This window comes from Brachyistius frenatus, unplaced genomic scaffold, assembly GCF_029030835.1.
Source record: "Brachyistius frenatus isolate BFR_SWC_R1_liver_20210118 unplaced genomic scaffold, ASM2903083v1 Contig_159, whole genome shotgun sequence".
NCBI classification, from domain to species: Eukaryota; Metazoa; Chordata; class Actinopteri; family Embiotocidae; genus Brachyistius; species Brachyistius frenatus.
The window spans coordinates 551415-570000 of NW_027210758.1; the positions used below are offsets into that span (position 1 = coordinate 551415).

Sequence of the window (18586 nt, forward strand, 5' to 3'; positions counted from 1 at the left end):
GCTAGCCGAGCCTGCTAGCGGGCAGCCCGGGTGTAAACATGGCCATGTCGCAGGCTCTGTCCGAGGAGGAGTTCCATCGGATGCAGGTGGGAAAGGAACCCCGTTGTTTCCCGGTCGGTGGGCTCTACCGGCGGGGAGGGGGGCGGCGGGGTAGCTGTCAGCGGTGTGACATAACACCTGTCCGGCCAGGTGCGGCATCACTGCCGGAGAGAGAGAGGGGGGGGGGGGTGTTAGCCGCGCAGGGTGTGAGCAGGTAACGGCGGCGGGCTCGTGCAGCTCGCTGCGGGGCTGTCGGTAACGGTAACGGTTAACGGTTAACGGGCCGCTGGGTTGTGTTTGATCTCCGAATGATGATGATGAAGAAACCGTGAGGAAGACCGCGTCGCTCCTTTAGCCTAGCCTAGCCTAGCCTAGCCTAGCCTCCTCCTTGGAAGAACACCGCAGGGATTAGCTTCCCGAGCTAACCGCTAATGTCGACAGGCTAACGCGTTAGCATGCACGGGACACCCGCCCGGATGAGAGTCACGGGGTCTGGAGTTGTTGGCAGAGACGAGAGCGGTCAGTCACTCCTGACACCTGTCAATCACTCCTGACACCTGTCAATCACTCCTGACACCTGTCAATCACTCCTGACACCTGTCAATCACTGCAGGCTGCGACGCTGTTTACCTGCAGCAGGTCCCCCCCCCCCCGGTCCCCCCTCCCCCACCGGAACCACCTTATTAGGCTGCAGCGGTCTGAATAACGACACTAAAGAACAGCTGGAAGGACAAATATAATAAATCAAGTTCAGTATTACTTTTGAAGTATTTGTACTCTGCTACAAACGCGTCAAAAATAATAATCAACTTTATTTGTGTACTTGTGTTTATTTACCGGATAGAAACGGACATAAAAAGACGTCATGGATGAATTTACTGAAAAATGAAGTGCTGAAAAATAAAAGACTTTTTTTTTTCACGTCTAACTTTTGTTCAGTGAAAGTAAAAAAATAAAAGATGAGTTATTGTTTTCTTCTAAAAAGATTATTCTCAAATTATTTGTTGGTTTAAAAAAAAAAGAACCAAACCGGATTCAATCAATTATGTCATTTAAAATAAATTATTTTTTATTATTTTTAAATCTGCCGCTGATCGGTTTCAACCGGTTTCTCCAATGTTGCATCGTCGGCGCGTCGTATCCGTGTTTTCATTGGTCGGTTTGTTCCGATAAGAACTGACGTCACAGAAAACGTTCCTGATTAACGACAAAAAAAATAAAAAAGATAAATAAATATAATCGGGCAGATAACTTTAGTTTTTATTTTGAAAAACATTTCAACACTTCCTGGTTTTAAATGTTAGTTTTACGGACCTCGGATAAAGAATTTGTGTGTTTTTTGAATGAAATAATAATAATAATTAATCTTTGATTAAATTAACATGTGTGTGTGCATGTGTGTGTGTGTGTGTGTGTGTGTGTGTGTGTGTGTGTGTGTGTGTGCCCGTGTGCAGGCTCAGCTGTTGGAGCTGCGGACTCAGAACTACCAGCTGTCCGACGACCTGAGGAAGAACTCGGCGGGTAAAACGTTTTCTCTCAGACGTTTTACAAATCTTTGAATTTAAAAATGTAAAAAACAAAAACGGCAGCTTTTTAAAAAAAAATTTAAGTAAAGTCAGTGGGGAAAAAAAGTATTTACGTGGGGCTGAAAACGTATCCCAGCATGCACTGGGTCGGTCTGTCACACATCAAAACACAACACTGTCTTCATCTTCTGTCAGTTTAAAAACACCCTGACTGGAAAATGTGGCGCCACCTGCTGTTCATCTAATAAACAAAACCAACTAAAGTAGCTTTAAAATGTACATTAAATTCATAAATACATATTAATATTAAAAACGTGGTGTCTCTGATTAATTCTTCAGAGCTGAACGCCGTCCGTCAGAAGAACGTCGTTCTCGAGAGAGACTTCATCAAAGCTCAGAAGGTCGATAATCACACGGATGATGTCACGTTTGTTTATGTTTACCAGCTGTTTGTTTTATGTTGTTGTTGGTTTTTTTTGTATTCTTCTCTTCAGGCTTTAAATAAAAGCAAGAAGGCCCAGGTGAGTTTTTCCCTCGTTTCGTTACCATGGTTACCGCCGCTTATAGCAAATGTAAACCAGATTTTTTTTAATTCATTTTTTGGGTACGTATCTTATTTATTATTTTTAGTTGAAACATCGTTGTTTCAAATCGTTTCAGTCGCCGTTTAGTTTAGTTGATATATATATATATATATATTATTTTTTTGGGCCTTTTTCTTTTTCTGATTGTCACTTTAAAGGTTTTAAATCTTTACTCTCGTCCACATCCGCTCACACGCTGTTGCAGCTTTTTGTCGCAGCGGTAAATAATACAAGCAATTAATTTGAACAATCTGAACCGACGTGATCGGGTCTGACGGTGCAGGTTGGGAATTACAAACCCGGCGCTGGAGCATTTTTCAGAACGTGGAAGCTGCGAACACTTTTACGTAGAGTCTGTGGTGGCTGCTGATGGCTGCTGTTGTTCCCCCGAAGGAGGTGGAAGCGCTGCTGAGCGAGAATGAGATGCTTCAGGGGAAACTCCACAGTCAGGAGGAAGATTTCCGTCTCCAGAACAGCACGCTGATGACCGAACTCTCCAAGGTGAGTCTCCGGTTCGTCGCCGTGAACCGCGTCCACGTGGATTGCAACGTTAACGTCGTCGTTATTCCCCAGCTGTGTACGCAGATCGAGCAGCTGGAGCAGGAGAACCAGGGACTGAAGGAAGTGGGAGGAGCCTCTGCCACCAGCCCCCCTCCTAACCCCGCCTCCAGCCAGGTGGATGGAGAACTGCTCCGCCTCCAGGCTGAAAACTCCGCCCTCCAGAAGAAGATGAAAGGTGAGTTAAAGTCTGTGTGTGTGTGTGTGTGTGTGTGTGTGTGTGTGTGTGTGTGTGTGTGTGTGTGCGCGCGCGTGTGTGTGTGTGTCCTGGTTGCATCATAACGGTGACGTTTGGCGTAATTCCCCCTCAGCCCTCCAGGAGCGCTACGACAAAGAGCTCCAGAGACCTGCGGTCGCTCAGGGCAACCAGGGCGGCGCTACCACGGAGACCGACGGGTCAGCTGGGGCCAACGGGGTCTCTGATGTCACGGGGAGAGGGGAGGAGCCAGCGGCAGGAGGAACCAATGAGACGCTAGAGCAGGTGATTATAAATGAAAGACAAGCTGTTCATCACGTTTTATCATTATTATTTAAATATTTTGTCTGAACAAACTATTTGTTCATTCCTCAAGGTTTCTATTCTTTACTTTATTTATTTTTATTTGAATAAAGCAGCAACTTATTAATTATTTTAATTATCAAGCTGACGATTATTTTCTTAATTCAATGATTCATTTTTGTTCCTATAAAATATAAAAAAAAAAGTGTTTAAAGATGTTTCCAAAACCTCAAATAGTTCAGAAGAAAAACACAAATTTTAGGAAAGATTTTTAAAGAAATTTAACATTTTGAGTTGCAAAGTGTCTAAAACAGTCAAACAATAACGCAGATCATTTTTCTGTCAGTCGGATATCGATTATTTCAACGATAAAATGTTAAACTACAGTGAAGAATATTTACGTTCCATCAGATCGTTTGATAATAAACTTTATTGATGAGTAATGAGTTTTTTGTTTTGTTTTATTTGTTTGTGACCTCCTTTGTTGTTGTTTGTTTTCAGACGGAGGCTCGGCTGCAGCTCTCAGACAAACAGCTTCACGGTGAGTTCACGGTTTGATCTTCTGCTTTTTGATCGGAGGAGAACTCCCGTTTACTTGAACCCCCGATCAGATGAAATAAATCCGGAGATAAAAAAAACAAAAAAAAAAACAGCGTTGGCGCTGCTGTAAATATCGTTATTGATCCGATCCCTGAAGAACGCAGGAGTTCTCCTCCGTGAGGTCGCAGCGAGCTTTCACTTTCTGCCGCTTCGTCTTTTCTTCTCGTCATAAAACAGGAATCGTTATTTTCCTCCATCGCATCAAGAATTATTATGAAATTTACACAGATGATTCAGTGAGAGCTCGTTTTATTACCGACGTCAGAGTCTCAGTTTAAAGGGCCAGTCTGGTGTTTCTAGTTTTTTTTTTTTTTCTTCCTGTCATCAAACCTCTAGTGTCTCTCAGAGTGTCTCAGAGTGTCTCAGAGCATCTCTGTGTCTCAGAGTGTCTTTGAGACCGACCGGGTTTCGTCTCTGCATGAGGTTTGTCGACAAGAAGAGAAGTGAAGTGACTCTCATCAGACTTCCATCTGTCCGTCAAGTGAACTGAGCTTTTTTTTTTTTTTTTTACCTGCTCTTCCACTTCCTGTTTCACTCTTAATAGCTTCCTGCAGACCCTTAAAGGAGCCGACTGGTCGGTTTGAAACCCGCAGCAGAAAAGATGATCGCGGTCAGAGTTAGTTTGTATGAAAACAGCTGAGAGTTTTAAAAGCGGTGCACTCAGGGACGATTCGGTACCGAAACACAGACAAATATCACATTTAGTCCCTTTTTTTATTTAGTCTGTTTTGTTGTTGTGTTTGTTGTCTAAATTAACCCCGTCCATCTAAACAACTCAAACTGTAAACACGTGGTGTCCTTGAATGCCTCGTTTTGAAGCTTCGCGTCCTCGAACCTGCATTGAAAGCTTTTCTTTATAGAATAGATCATCTTTCTGCTGCGGGGGAATCCGTCTGTGTTCCCGATATCACACGAACTCACCAGTTTTGTTCCTTTACGGAGCTCGTAGCCGTCAGTCCTCAGGTGGAGGTCAGAGGTCAGAGGTCACACTCAGGTGTTTCTGGCTTCTACCTGAGAACGATACAAGCCTGGCGTTCTGAGTGTAGAGCAGCCAGCTGGCTCGGAGCAGACACACACTACGACAGCAGGGTTTTAATCTGAGTGCAACATTAATAAAAACATCAGGTTTTAATCTGAGTTTCACAGAATTGATAAAAACATCAGGTTTTAATCTGACAGATTAATAAAAACATCAGGTTTTAATCTGAGTTTCACAGAATTGATAAAAACATCAGGTTTTAATCTGACAGATTAATAAAAACATCAGGTTTTAATCTGAGTTTCACAGAATTGATAAAAACATCAGGTTTTAATCTGACAGATTAATAAAAACATCAGGTTTTAATCTGAGTGGAACATTAATGAAAACATCAGGTTTTAATCTGAGTTTCACAGAATTGATAAAAACATCAGGTTTTAATCTGACAGATTAATAAAAACATCAGGTTTTAATCTGAGTTTCATAGAATTGATAAAAACATCAGGTTTTAATCTAACAGATTGATAAAAACATCAGGTTTTAATCTGACAGATTAATAAAAACATCAGGTTTTAATCTGAGTGGAACATTAATAAAAACATCAGGTTTTAATCTGAGTGGAACATTAATAAAAACATCAGGTTTTAATCTGAGTTTCACAGAATTGATAAAAACATCAGGTTTTAATCTGAGTTTCACAGAATTGATAAAAACATCAGGTTTTAATCTGACAGATTAATAAAACCATCAGGTTTTAATCTGAGTTTCACAGAATTGATAAAAACATCAGGTTTTAATCTGACAGATTAATAAAAACATCAGGTTTTAATCTGAGTTTAACAGAATTAATAAAAACATCAGGTTTTAATTTGAGTTTAACAGAATTAATAAAAACATCAGGTTTTAATCTGAGTTCAACAGAATTAATAAAAACATCAGGTTTTAATTTGAGTTTAACAGAATTAATAAAAACATCAGGTTTTAATCTGAGTGTAAAAGTCGAGTCTCCTCACTCAGGTGTTTTTCTGTCGCAGCTGCAGAGACAAAACTATTTACCACCTTCGTTGTAAAGATCATTTTTACAGCTGTGTTTGCGGTGGAGTTCGTAAAAGCGTCCGGATTAATCTTATTCGGGGTCATTATGGGGGCGTTTCCATGGTTACGTTTCTTCGCGATCGATAAACGGTGTAAAACGCCGCATTGAACTCGTATTTAATTGGTTTGAACAATTGAAGCGGAAATCATATTCGGGGTTGAAGAAGTTAAACGTTTCACAGCAGATGTATTACACAGATGAATGTTAGGGATGGGTTAAGATTTTTAAATATTTCCCGTTTTTTTTCCCGGCGTGTAATGTGTTGCTCCCGTCAGAAGGTGGCGGTAGTGCAGTGAAAAAAAGTTCCGATTAATTTCTAATTTGACGAACATGGGTGAGAGCCGAGCGTCGTCGTCAGACGTCGGTGCAAAAAGTGTTTTTCGTGGTCGTCACGGTGACGGCGGCGAACGGTTTCAGGCGACACCTTCTCAAACTGACCCGCTCCGATTAACGCGACGTCAGCGAACGCACCGCAACAATTCAAGGTCACGTTTGTCTCTGCAGCTTGGGACCGGAAACCACCGCGGTCTCAAGACCCGGTCTGAGGTGATGTTGTAGTGTGTGTCTGGCCTTAACGGACTGCCCCCCCCCTCCCTCCCCTCCCCATTACCCCCAACCCCCTCCCCTGCTGTGTGCGGCGCCCCCTTTAGGCCTGTCAGAGAAGAGCGTAGAGAAGATTGTAGCTAAGCAGGCAGCGCTAGGCTGGTCGGCTGCTCTCTGTCCAATAACTCACTGCTTTGGACCAGAGCTGGAGATCGCACTGAACACCGAGCAGGAGGAGAAGAGGCTGCTGAAGGAGCAGGTGCACCAGCTGGAGGTACACAAAACAAACGCACCCCACCACCCTCACACAGACACAACACACAGAAACACCAAACGCACCCTAAAAATAAATGCAGTCTGAACTCTGATGATGTCACCAGATGTTTTTTCGTCCTGATTTTGTTTTGTTTTGTTTCTGAGCTTTAATGAAGAAATGAAATCTCCGCTGAATGTTGTTAAATCACGTTAACTCATATTTAATATGAAATAGACCAAAGACGACATATCAAATGTTGAAACTGAGAAATGTGATTGTTTTATAAACAAATATCTGCTCATTTTGAATTTGATGGCAGGGTCACGTTCACCACCGTGTTGCATCACCTCTTGTTTAAACAACACTGTAAACGTCTGGGAACCCAGGAGACCAGTTTCTGGAGTTTTGAAAGTGAAATGTGGTCCCATTCTCGCCTAATATCGGATTTCAGCTGCTCGACAGCTCAGGGTCTCCTTTTGGTCGTGCTTTTCATTTCATGATGCTCCAAATTTGTTATAACGGGAAACAGTTTCTGTGACGGTATTAAAGCAGATGAAAAGCTTTTGATTGTGGGAAGTAGCTGATACCAGAAACCACTGAAGGGCTCACTGTGGTTTGATTTTATTAAACACCCCAGTGTTTCCCAGCAGTTTTAAAACTGACCCGGAGTTTAACTGAAGCGGAGATTCAGACGTCAGAGAGATGAAAGCACCTCATGTTGAGTGTCAGGGAAGGAAAACTGATTAATTCATGACAGGAACACAAAACAGCAGGTGAAATGTCAGCGTTTGTATCTGAGGTCTGTTTCTCAGCGTTCACTCTCAAACACAGGAAGAACGATTTATTCAAATGTTCTCGCGTCTCAGTGGACTCACGTTATTCTGTCTGTAATCACAGGTATCCCACTGGAATATAAAATTATAAAAAGTCTCTTCCAGACATTAAAGTCAGCAGATTGGATCGTTTTCTTTTAAGCCGAGTACTGAAACATTTCGAGTTTTGTTTTGTAATATTTTCTGTTCGGTATCTTTCTAATCTGGTCAACACGTGACTTTTCCTGTAGCTGCTAACGAAGGCAAACTGTCAGGTAAAAAAAACAAATCCAGTCTAAAACCAGATTTAAAAAAATGTGTCCTAAAGTAAGTTTAAAACCAGTCCAACACAAATCTAAAACCAGTCCTGAAACTATTTGCGCTTCCATTTATCAAACTGTTATATAGTATTTTTTCTATCTGGTGTTATTGAACTTGCTATTGACTGAGCAGGTGTTCCTAATAAAGTGGACACTGAGCGTGTTTCCCGTCTGTCTGCAGGCGTCTAAACAGGCCGAGATCACCAAACTGCAGGAGGAGATAACGAAGGTGAGAGTTCACAGAAACACGAGTTTATAGTTCCGTCGGCAGCTCAGACTCTTCATTATTATTTATCATATTGAAATTAAAAGAAGATTTCTTCTTAATGTTGATCCGGTGTGTTTGTTCTGCAGCTATCTGACAAGTTAAAGAAGAAGCAGGAGAGGTGAGACGCCGTCGATCACTTTATATCCTCGCAAACGCGACCGCCGGACGGCCGGAGCGCATTATTAGGAACACCCGTCCGCCTGATCAGCCAATCAGGTGGCAGCGGCTGAAGCTAGTCCGACGTCAGCCTGCCGTTCCTAATAAAGTGCTCTCTGAGTGGACGTTTGTCTGCAGGCTGCGGTTCACGTTTGTGTCCTCCGGGTGGCGCCAGAGAGTCAGACTGAAAAAAGAAAACGTCTGATGGAGTCAAACTTTGTGTTTCAGTTTCCAGCGTCTGCAGACAGAAAAGGAAGTTCTGTACAACGACAGCAGGTCAGAGCTCAGAGTACTTTTACTAATACTGCTAGTACTAATACTACTACCACTACCACTATTACTACTAATACTACTACGACTACTGCTGCAGCTGCACCGCTGACAGTACTCTTACTACTACTACTAATATTATTACTACTATTACTACTATTTTTTCTTTTCGTTGCTGTTTGTTGTTGTTTTCTGGCTGTTTTTTCGGTGCTACTCAGCAGATATTGACCCCCTCCCCCCCCACCCCCCTTTCCCACCCTCCGCGTCTGTTGTTCCTCTGCAGGACAAAGATCGATGAGATCAACCAAAGGAAAGAAGACGAGCTGAAGACCGTGAACATCCGAATCCAGAAGCTTCAGTCCGACGTGCTGGCGGCCAATCAGGTGAGAGCTCGGTAACAACCTGCAGCTCCGTCGTACAACGGCTCCACGGTAGCGCTAAAGATAAAAAAAAGCCAGCGACGGCCGTGACCTGTAATTATCCCGGTCCTCTCAGAGCCTTCACTTTACATTCTTGTTGGCCTCCGATGTGAGCGAGCTGTGATTGTGTTTCCGTCCTTCAGACGACGGCGGAGCTCAGAGAGCAGCTGCAGAGCAAACAGAAGGAACACGAGCTGACTCTGCACAACCTGAAGGACCAGGTAACACAAAACACACAGAGGACAGAGAGATCAGGGAAACATCTGAGGGAGAGGGACCAACCCCACTCAGCCTGTGAGCCTCCACTCAGGGCAAACAGAATCTTCATCCACGAATCACTTTCACAACTCTCCGGTTTACAAGTTAAAAAGATCCGACGAAGAAACGAGCGGGATGTAAAGTCGGAGGAGTTTTTTTTATTATTATTCAGTTTTAACATAATTCAAAAGGGGGAGGAGTCTGACTGCTGCTCTGCTTTTTCTCATGTTTCCCAACTAAAGTGATTTAAACCTTCAGAATAAATTCATATTCACCAAGAACATAATTCACAGAAAAAAAATCTATGAACTTTGGCGGTGGGACAGTCTGATATTTCTCTCGTCTACTGCTTCCTCTGGGTGTTTCTGACCGGCTTTATCCTTCTCCTTTTCCTCCTCTGCTCTCTCTTTTGTCTTCCTTCTCTTATTCGTTTTAACCTTTACGTTTGTTTTCTAAATCTTTTGGTTTTCATTCTCTTTATTTCCCTCTTGGGTTGGTTTATTGTTTCCCCGGGTTCCTCTTCCCTCCCTGTCCCGCGCTCTCTGCTGCCCCCTGCCTGGTGGTGATGGTACTGCAGGCGGCCAATCAGAGCGCAGTCAGTCAGGAGCAGGTGGACAACATCCTGCAGGAGAACGATGCTCTGAGGACAAACCTAGCAGCTCTAGAACAGGTAATAAACTGGAACCCATCCTGACGTAGAACGTAGAACCGTAACGTCACATCACCTCTCGTTATTAACCCGTCCTAGAAGAGGTAGTAAATATTCTGTGGATTAACCTGGAGAACGTTACACAGAACCCTCACGCCACTAAAAAACCTGCGCTGATGTTCTAACAAATAAAATGAGTAGTTTTAAAGAATAAAGTCAACTTTGTGTTCGAGAACACGTCGCGTTAGAACGAGGTATTAATACGACAAGTAGTTTGTATTCTTAAAGTTTCGAAGTTTTGTCTTGATAAAAAAAAAAAACGTATTTATGGTCATTTCATGTATTTTTTTATTAGTTCTTAATGTCAAACATAGAGTAATAAACATTATACAATAAGTAGCTCCGCCCCAGAGATCTGATTGGTCAACTGAACATTTGGAACAAATCATGATAACGATAAACATCACTCCGCCTTCTCAATGGGAATATAGGATTAGAAATAGAATATCATATAATATGTAATATAATGTGGTTTCTACTTGTTATAGGTCTATTAAATGACCCATTTGGTGAAATCTGTTTTTGGTCGCCCCGAGCACCCGCACCGTAACACCACGGATAGTCACAGCAACGTAAAATCCAAGCGACGGCTAGCTGGACCGGTTTGGTTTTAACACGACACGGTGCTAAAATGTTAAAAACACATGAGCCCATCGATATCTTTTTTTTCATCAGATATCTTTGTTCATCAGATATCTTTGTTCATCAGATATCTTTGTTCCAACCAGACTGAGCCAGCTGAGCAGTTTAGTGTTTCTATGTTCTGTATTTATTCAGTTTGATCTCTGGAAAGCAAATAAAAAATCCTCTCTGTTGCTATGGTCGTTGCTAAGGGTCGGACTACTTCCTTGGAGTGGTAAACATTGCGTACGTTACATTAAGAGTCTACTGGATTGTTTCTCCAGTTCTTAAGTCGTACCCCCATGTGTTGCCATGGAAACGGAGCTCACGCTAACAAAAAGCTTTAAATATTTTTGTAATAATGACGTTCAAGCTCTCGGCGTTGCTTAATTAAATCTGGAGAACAATATCTAGAACCCTTAACTTCAGAACTGGGTTCTTGTAGAGTCTCTATAAAATCTGTAATTTTTTTGGAGAACATTAAAAAACAAGAAATCGTAAATTGTACAAAATCAATAAGTCAGCGACCGCAATGCTAAAACATAATAGAACAATGTTCCACCTTAGAACAGGTGTAGAACGTAGAACCTGTACTTTATTTACTGTCCCTCTGATGTTAATGTGGGAACATGTTCCAGGTGAACGGCGCTCTGAGGACTAACCTGTGCGCTCTCGAACAGGTAACTGCATCCGGACCTAGAACCCTCACGTAGAACCTCGGCGGCAGATCGACGATCTGAGACCTAATTCAGATCGCTAGAACCTCGTCTAGAACCCGTAGTGCCGTTTGTGCATTAATACAAAAGCTGGAAACCTTTTAAAAACTAACAAAACAAAACCGACTTAGAACCTTTCAATTTACCCGCCGATTTGAGTTGTAGTGACAGAACGTTGGATGATAATCAGAACGTCAACCAAAAAAACCCACCAGGACCTGAAGCACGAACCGCGATGACGTCATCAGTGGGTGTGTCTTATTTAAAAAAAATAAAATAAAAAAAAAAACAACGGAAAAGTTCTGTAAATATTAAAATGCTAAAAGAAAACATGAGCTGGAAAGAAATTATGGACCAAATGTTATATCCTGTTATATTCTGGCTGAACGGCGTTACAACATATATATTTCAGTATTTAAAAAAAACAACTTTTGTTTGATTAAAAAACACAAAAAAATACAAATCCAGGGTTTCCTTCCTGTTTGAAGATACACAGCAAAACATGTAGTGAAAGATTACATAAACTAAATGACCCATATTAGATATAAATAGATTTCTTTCTGAGAATCCTCCTTCTGTTGTTTTCAACATTAATAAGAGTCGTGCTGCAGTAATATTTATATAATATATATATATATATATATATATATATATATATATATATATACCCACCGCAGTCTATGTACGTACGGAAGTTTAGGTGGTATTATGCAACATTAATTAAAAACTGCGCACTTTACATGTTATTCTATAAAAAAAAAAAAAAAACAACAACAACTGATTTCTAGCCCACTTCTACTTGACTGGATTATTTAGTTTACTTTTTTCTTTTTATTAATCGCCTGTAAAATAGGGATATTACGACGTACATAAATATCAGGAGAAAGGATCTCGGTGAACAGAATCACGCGAGAGTTTTAACGTACGACTTTTAACAGCTGCGGTTAATGAATTAATAATCTCAATGATCCATTTTTATTCACTGCATCGAAAACAAGTCTGAAGATCAACGTGAAGTGAAAAAGTCACAACTTTAAATCTAAATACTGAAATCATTCAGTCCTGAACCTTCATCTAAACACGAGCTCTGCATCCCTTTACCACCACCACCACCACCCTCATCCTCATCCTCCTCGTTCTGTCCCGTTAACGAGTCCTCCGTGATCAGACGGTATTGATCGGCTGCTCCGGTATTTTCCCGTATGCGTCCCTGCAGATCCAGACGGTGAAGACGCAGGAGATGAACCTGCTGCGCGAGCAGCAGGAGGCGCTGACGTCCGAGCTGCAGCAGAGACGCTCGGAGCAGGAGAGTCTGCTGGCTCAGCGGGACGACCTGGACTCACAGCTGCAGGTGCGTCCTGTACTTCTGATTTTGTTATTTTTTTTCCCGTTTAATCTCGAAGCTTCCGATCCGAAACACGAACGAGGCGCTGACGTTTTGACTCCAACTCGAGATCTGATTTAGACCATTATTAGTATGTGATTATTATTATTAATATTATGATTAAAATCTTGTGTACGTCGTGTGGACTGTGTCGATTTGGGGGGTCAAAGGTCACAGTTAGCTCATGTTAACAGCAACATGTGTCAAAAACGCCTCGATGGAATTCTTTTCATACTCAGCCCGAGTATTTACTCGGTCCCAAAGATGAACTGATTAAGTTTGAGAGGGGGGGGGGGTTCAAAGGTCACAGTGACATCACATCCCATATGAGTCTGTACAGAGATGGATGGAGACTGACAGCTGACTGCTGGTTTGTTGTATTTGTTGGTTTTCCGTGTGCGTCTCCTCTCCCTCCTGCAGGAGTCGAGTTTTGCCAACAGGAAGTTGTTGGAGCAGCTGACAGAGGAAGGACAGGAGAAGGACAGACTGCTGAGAGAGCTGGACGAGGCCAAGAAGGTACACACACACACACACACACACACACACACACACACACACACACACACACACACACACACACACACACACACACACACACACACACACACACACACACACACACACACACACACACACTCTGAAACACACACACAGGCCATGTCTGCACATGTAAACGTACAAATATAAACTCATTTACCATTTGTGTGTGTGTGTGTGTGTGTGTGTGTGTGTGTGTGTGTGTGTGTGTGTGTGTGTGTGTGTGTGTGTGTGTGAGAGCAGACAGCAGAGAAGAGGAAGTCCATGCTGGACGACATGGCCATGCAGCTGAACCAAGAGAAGTCGGACCACAAGGAGGCGCTGTCGGACCTGAAACTGCAGCACGAGAAGGAGGCGAGTCTCTTCTTCTTCTTCTCTTCTTCTTCTTCTTCTTCTTCTGGTTCCACTTCCTGTTTCTCTAGTTTTCATCCTGGAGATTATTGTTTTTTTCTATACATTGTTTGTCTCATTTATTTTTCTTTGTTTATTTTTTACAGCTTTTAAAACCTGCAGATAAACAAAATTTAGTGAAAAAAAATCTCAATGAATTTGTTTCTCCTCCTCCCCTCCTCCTTCCCCCCACACACACCTCCTCCTCCCCAGGTCCTGGCAGTGAGGGCTCGGTATGAGAAGGAGCTCCGAGGACTCCACGAGGACAAGAATCGGTCGGAGGAGGAAATCCGACAGCAGCTCAGAGAGGAAAAGGTAAAAAGGCGGAGCTTAAGGAGAGACAAACGAGAGGGGGAGGAGCTTAATCCTCCAGGTGTGATGATCTGTTTGTTTGTTTGTTTGTTTGTTTGTGTGTCCCAGGCCCGGACGAAGGAACTGGAGGGTTTACAGCCGCGGGTGGACGAGCTGCAGGCTCAGGTTCAGTCCATGGAGGGAACCAAAGGATGGTTCGAGAGACGGCTGAAGGAGGCCGAGGTCAGTCATCATCATCATCATCTTCATCTTCATCATCATCGTCATCATCATCCCCTAGATCCCTTCAGGAAACCAGGAAGTCCACGCAGAACGCTCCCAATAAATAAAGGACCAGTTCGCGAGTTTTTTCTTTTTAAAGTCAGAAATACACCAAACCCACTCGTCTCCCTCTGGGTTAGATCTACATGTTCTAGATCTGCACTGGTTATTGTAGTTTTACTCTTTTGTTTTTAACAACATTCGATGGTTTTATCTTCTCAAACGAGATCATTTTTAAGTTCCCCAGATTTCAAACAGACTTTAAAACGTTCCGCTGCGACTCGGCGCAGGTTTTAACGGGTCGCTGATGTGTTTGTCCGACGTGCAGGAGAACATAGAGAAGAACTCTCTGCAGCATCAGGAGGAGACCGAGCGGCTGCAGAAGGAACACACGCTTCAGCTGGAGGTAAACAAACACACACACACACACACACACACACACACACACACACACACACACACACACACACACACACACACACACACACACATGAAACGCACCTATATTAATTTAATCCTCCTTTATTCGACCCAATAAAACTCATCAGATAAAAATCCTGGCTGAAAATAAAAAGCCACAGACTCAGAGGAACTGTTTCTCTTCAGCTTGGCAGCAGTAATCGGCTCTGACAGTTTCGGCTGCTTCTCCTCGTTCCTCCTGGAAAAAAAAAACCAAAAAAACGTGCAGCAGGTTTAAAAGCTTTTTATTTTTCTCCATCTCTGTCCTGAATCCCCCGACATCTGTAAACCGTCACGAGGAACCTGCCGAGGACCGACTTCTATAGAACGATTGGTTTAAACGTCTGCGAGCATGGCGACAAACAGGGTCAGTTAAACCAGGTCTGCAGCAGGTTTAAGTTAAAACCTCAGTTAAACCAGGTCTGCAGCAGGTTTAAGTTAAAACCTCAGTTAAACCAGGTCTGTAGCAGGTTTAAGTTAAAACCTCAGTTAAACCAGGTCTGTAGCAGGTTTAAGTTAAACCTCAGTTAAACCAGGTCAACAGCAGGTTTACCTCATAAACAGCGCCCTCTACAGGAGACCAGGAAGCTGCAAATGCTTCAGGTTAATCCTCAGGTACAGTTTTAGGTGATCATGTGACCCACCGACACGGCTTTAAATGACGACTCTGCGTCTGCGGAATGTTTCGTCTCGGTAAAAATCACTACGCGTGTTTGTTTATCCGTGTGTGTGTATGTGTGTGTGTGTGTGTGTGTGTGTGTGTGTGTGTGTGTGTGGGTGTGTGTAGGTGTGTGTGGGTGTGTGTGTGTATGTGTGGGTGTGTGTAGGTGTGTGTGGGTGTGTGTGTGTAGGTGTGTGTGTGTGTGTGTTGTGTGCACCGAACGTGTGTGTGTGCGCTCTAATTGGATGTGTTTCTAATTAAAGCGGTAGTCGTCTCCATGGTAACTCGGGGAGGTTAAATCGTGTTAACAGCAGATCAGAGTGGAGGAGGCTCATGTGAACGCCGACAGTCTGTTGCAGAGACTCACCATCTGTCAGATCCCGTGTTTGATTCCACACGCATCCATCCTCTGTTACACGCTCAGATGAAGCACGTAGAAAACGGCTTTGTTTACCTCCTGTATTTTTTTTTATTAATCACATTTATTTGATTATTCAACAAACTGACATTCATTCTGCCTTCAGCTCCCAGTCTGGTTATCAGTAGAGTTTGATAACCAGTAATAATAATAATGGAACATGTGTGTGTGTGTGTGGGACTGCAGCGAGTCCTCTCAGCCAATCAGGTGAGCAGGACGAGTGTGTGTCCCTTCAGGGAGGGACGCGTCCTCAGAGACAAACTGCACTGATTACTGTGTTTTATCTGCCGGATAACAGCTGGAGAAAAATGTAATAGGAAAAGTTAATTAATGATGGAGGAGGTGTAACGAGGGAGGAGGAGGAGGGGGGAGAGGAGGGGAGGGGGGCTTGGTGAGGCGAGGGTTAAAACTGAACTTCACGACATCATAGAGGAACCCGACAATTCAACAATTCCCACGTTAGCGAGGAGGTGAAAACTCTTTTAACAGGAAGAAAAACCTCCGACAAGGAAAAACTACCGACCTCAGAAATGAAGTCTGTGTGTGTGTGTGTGTGTGTGTGTGTGTGTGTGTGTGTGTGTGTGTGTGTGTGTGTGTGTGTGTGTAGGGGCGGCTGCAGCTGCTCTGAATGTAGATTTTAGTCAAGTTAATTGGCAGCAGCAGATTAGAGAATTAAAAGCATTTTTTTTTTCTCTAAATTAATCCGTCCATCAGCTGGTGGTCGGAGGAGCGACGGAGGTGGAGGCGGAGCCGCTTTTAATTTGAACTTCCTCAGCGGGAGGTCAGAGAGACGCGAGGAGGGAAAGTTTGGCGTCGTCGTAGAGTTTTGTTGCCGCTCGAACTAAAAGGCGTCCTCTGTGTGTCTTTTTGTGTCCACGCAGGAGAAGCAGGCGGAGACAGAGGAGGTGAAGCAGCAGCTGGTGGAGGTGGAGAAGCAGAGGGAGGACCACGGGGACACCATCGGGAAACTCAAACAGGTCAACAGCTCGTCTGAGTTCCTCCGTTCCGACTGCACGGACTGTAAATAAAAAAAAAAGTAGACGTAGCTTCCGGGTCTGAAAAAAAAAAAAAAAAAAATGAAGCTGCAATACCAGCGAGTGCCACTAGAGGTCGGCTCCAAAAAGCCTCCGGCTCCATAGACTCCCATTCAACTTCTCTCATCAAATCCAAAGTGAATAAAATGTGTCCATCAGTTCTCTCGGTGTTGTTAGCTAAAGTCACTCCTTCTTATTAGTTTTCTGGAGGTCCATCTGAAAATAATCCCTCATTCATTAGAAAAGAAGATTCAAGAAGACCTGTTTTGGGGGGCGTGTCTTGTTTGATTGACAGTGCAGTCAGGTTACAGCTATCGGTGGGCGGGGACGTAGTATCGTCATGGTTTCCAATCAGATTGAGTCAGATCCACCAGAAGGTTTGTAATTCGCAACCTGAACCGTCAGACCCGACCCGAGTTCAGATTTATTACAATTATTCCAGCGGGTCTCGAGATTGGTGGATCAGTGAACTGTGTCAGGGGGCGGGGCCTCTTCCACAGCGGTGAGGTCTGATGTGTGTCAGAAATTTAAAAACAAAACTGGACCCAGAGGAGTCTTTGGTGAAACCAGTGTGAGAATAAAGAGTTAAAGGTGACAGAAAAAAAAGATCAGAGAAGTAAAAACTTTTTCTGACCAGATGAATATAAAAAAACATTTAACATTTAACTTTGTTGATGTTTTTTTTATTGGTATATCTATTGGAGACATGTTTTTTTTCTTGAGAGCCTGCCCCTGGTGGCCTTCAGTGGTACTGCATTCATAAACAGTCTGTGGTTGCACGTGTTTTTTTTTTTTAAAGGTCTCGTATCTCTGCGGGCGGAGAAGCTCCCTCAGAGATAAAAGCAGACTTTGAGGCCGCTTTAACCTTTTAAACGTCTCACTTTGAACTGAGGATCTGTGGAGCTTCAAAACGGCACCAACAAACAACAACAACGACAACCTGTTTGTTCATCTGTTGTTGTTTTTTTATCATCACCTTATAGCTTCAGGGGGGAAAAAGTGTTTTATTACCCGGGCGGTGTCGTCACCATGACAACAGATTTTTTTTTTTTTGAATTTAATTAAAAAATTTTTTTACAGAATCCAGATATTTTTCACATTATTTTGAGACATTTTCTGGATTTATCCTTTTTTTTTTTTTTTTTTTTTTTACAGAGAGACAACTTTAAAATGTTCAACGGAGACATTTGTTGTATAATTAATCTGCTGATGGCCAAATAGGACATTTACAGATTTTGGTACTTTTGAGCATCAAAAGTAAAAATGTTTAACGTTTCTCAACGTTTGGTCTCTGCAGGAGATAAAGGACACCGTGGACGGTCAGAGGATCCTGGAGAAGAAGGGAAGCGCCGCGGTGAGTCTCCTGGTGATCGGACACACACACACACACACACACACACACACACACACACACACACACACACACACACACACACACACACACACACACACACACACACACACACACACACACACACAGACTGATGGAGAATTCGAATAGAGAAAATATACTTTGCCGAGTAATTTGAGAGCAGCCGTGCATGAAAAATAATAATTAGAAAGTAAATCCCTGACTGTGTGTGTGTGTGTGTGTGTGTGTGTGTGTGTGTGTGTGTGTGTGTGTGTGTGTGTGTGTGTGTGTGTGTGTGTGTGTAGCTGAAGGATCTGAAGCGGCAGCTGCAGCTGGAGAGGAAGCGAGCTGACAAACTGCAAGAGAGACACACACACAACACACACACACACACACACACACACACACACACACACACACACACACACACACACACACACACACACACACACACACACACACACACACACACACACACACACACACACACACACACACACACACTCACTCATTCACACACCTTCAACAGGTACACACACTCAACTGGGAT

At 43.1% G+C, this 18586-nt stretch overlaps 1 protein-coding gene across 2 annotated transcripts in view; it reads left to right on the forward strand.

The window, feature by feature from the left end:
- The first annotated feature begins 6 nt into the window (after window positions 1-6).
- Window positions 7-18586, forward strand: part of gripap1 (GRIP1 associated protein 1) — a 23886-nt gene continuing 5306 nt past the window's right edge. Inside the window, exons 1-24 of one of the 2 annotated variants that reach the window (XM_069716600.1) lie at window positions 7-86; window positions 1494-1560; window positions 1905-1966; window positions 2060-2086; window positions 2543-2650; window positions 2723-2885; window positions 3019-3188; window positions 3708-3747; window positions 6532-6698; window positions 7994-8041; window positions 8167-8198; window positions 8465-8512; window positions 8790-8889; window positions 9069-9146; window positions 9761-9853; window positions 12446-12580; window positions 13034-13129; window positions 13394-13504; window positions 13754-13855; window positions 13961-14074; window positions 14442-14519; window positions 16533-16628; window positions 17983-18039; window positions 18342-18441. In XM_069716600.1, coding sequence (XP_069572701.1) covers window positions 39-86; window positions 1494-1560; window positions 1905-1966; window positions 2060-2086; window positions 2543-2650; window positions 2723-2885; window positions 3019-3188; window positions 3708-3747; window positions 6532-6698; window positions 7994-8041; window positions 8167-8198; window positions 8465-8512; window positions 8790-8889; window positions 9069-9146; window positions 9761-9853; window positions 12446-12580; window positions 13034-13129; window positions 13394-13504; window positions 13754-13855; window positions 13961-14074; window positions 14442-14519; window positions 16533-16628; window positions 17983-18039; window positions 18342-18441 — 2140 coding nt within the window. In that variant the 5' untranslated portion in view covers window positions 7-38. The remainder of the gene's footprint in view (window positions 87-1493; window positions 1561-1904; window positions 1967-2059; window positions 2087-2542; window positions 2651-2722; window positions 2886-3018; window positions 3189-3707; window positions 3748-6531; window positions 6699-7993; window positions 8042-8166; window positions 8199-8464; window positions 8513-8789; window positions 8890-9068; window positions 9147-9760; window positions 9854-12445; window positions 12581-13033; window positions 13130-13393; window positions 13505-13753; window positions 13856-13960; window positions 14075-14441; window positions 14520-16532; window positions 16629-17982; window positions 18040-18341; window positions 18442-18586) is intronic. The other variant, XM_069716601.1, reaches the window with a different exon arrangement.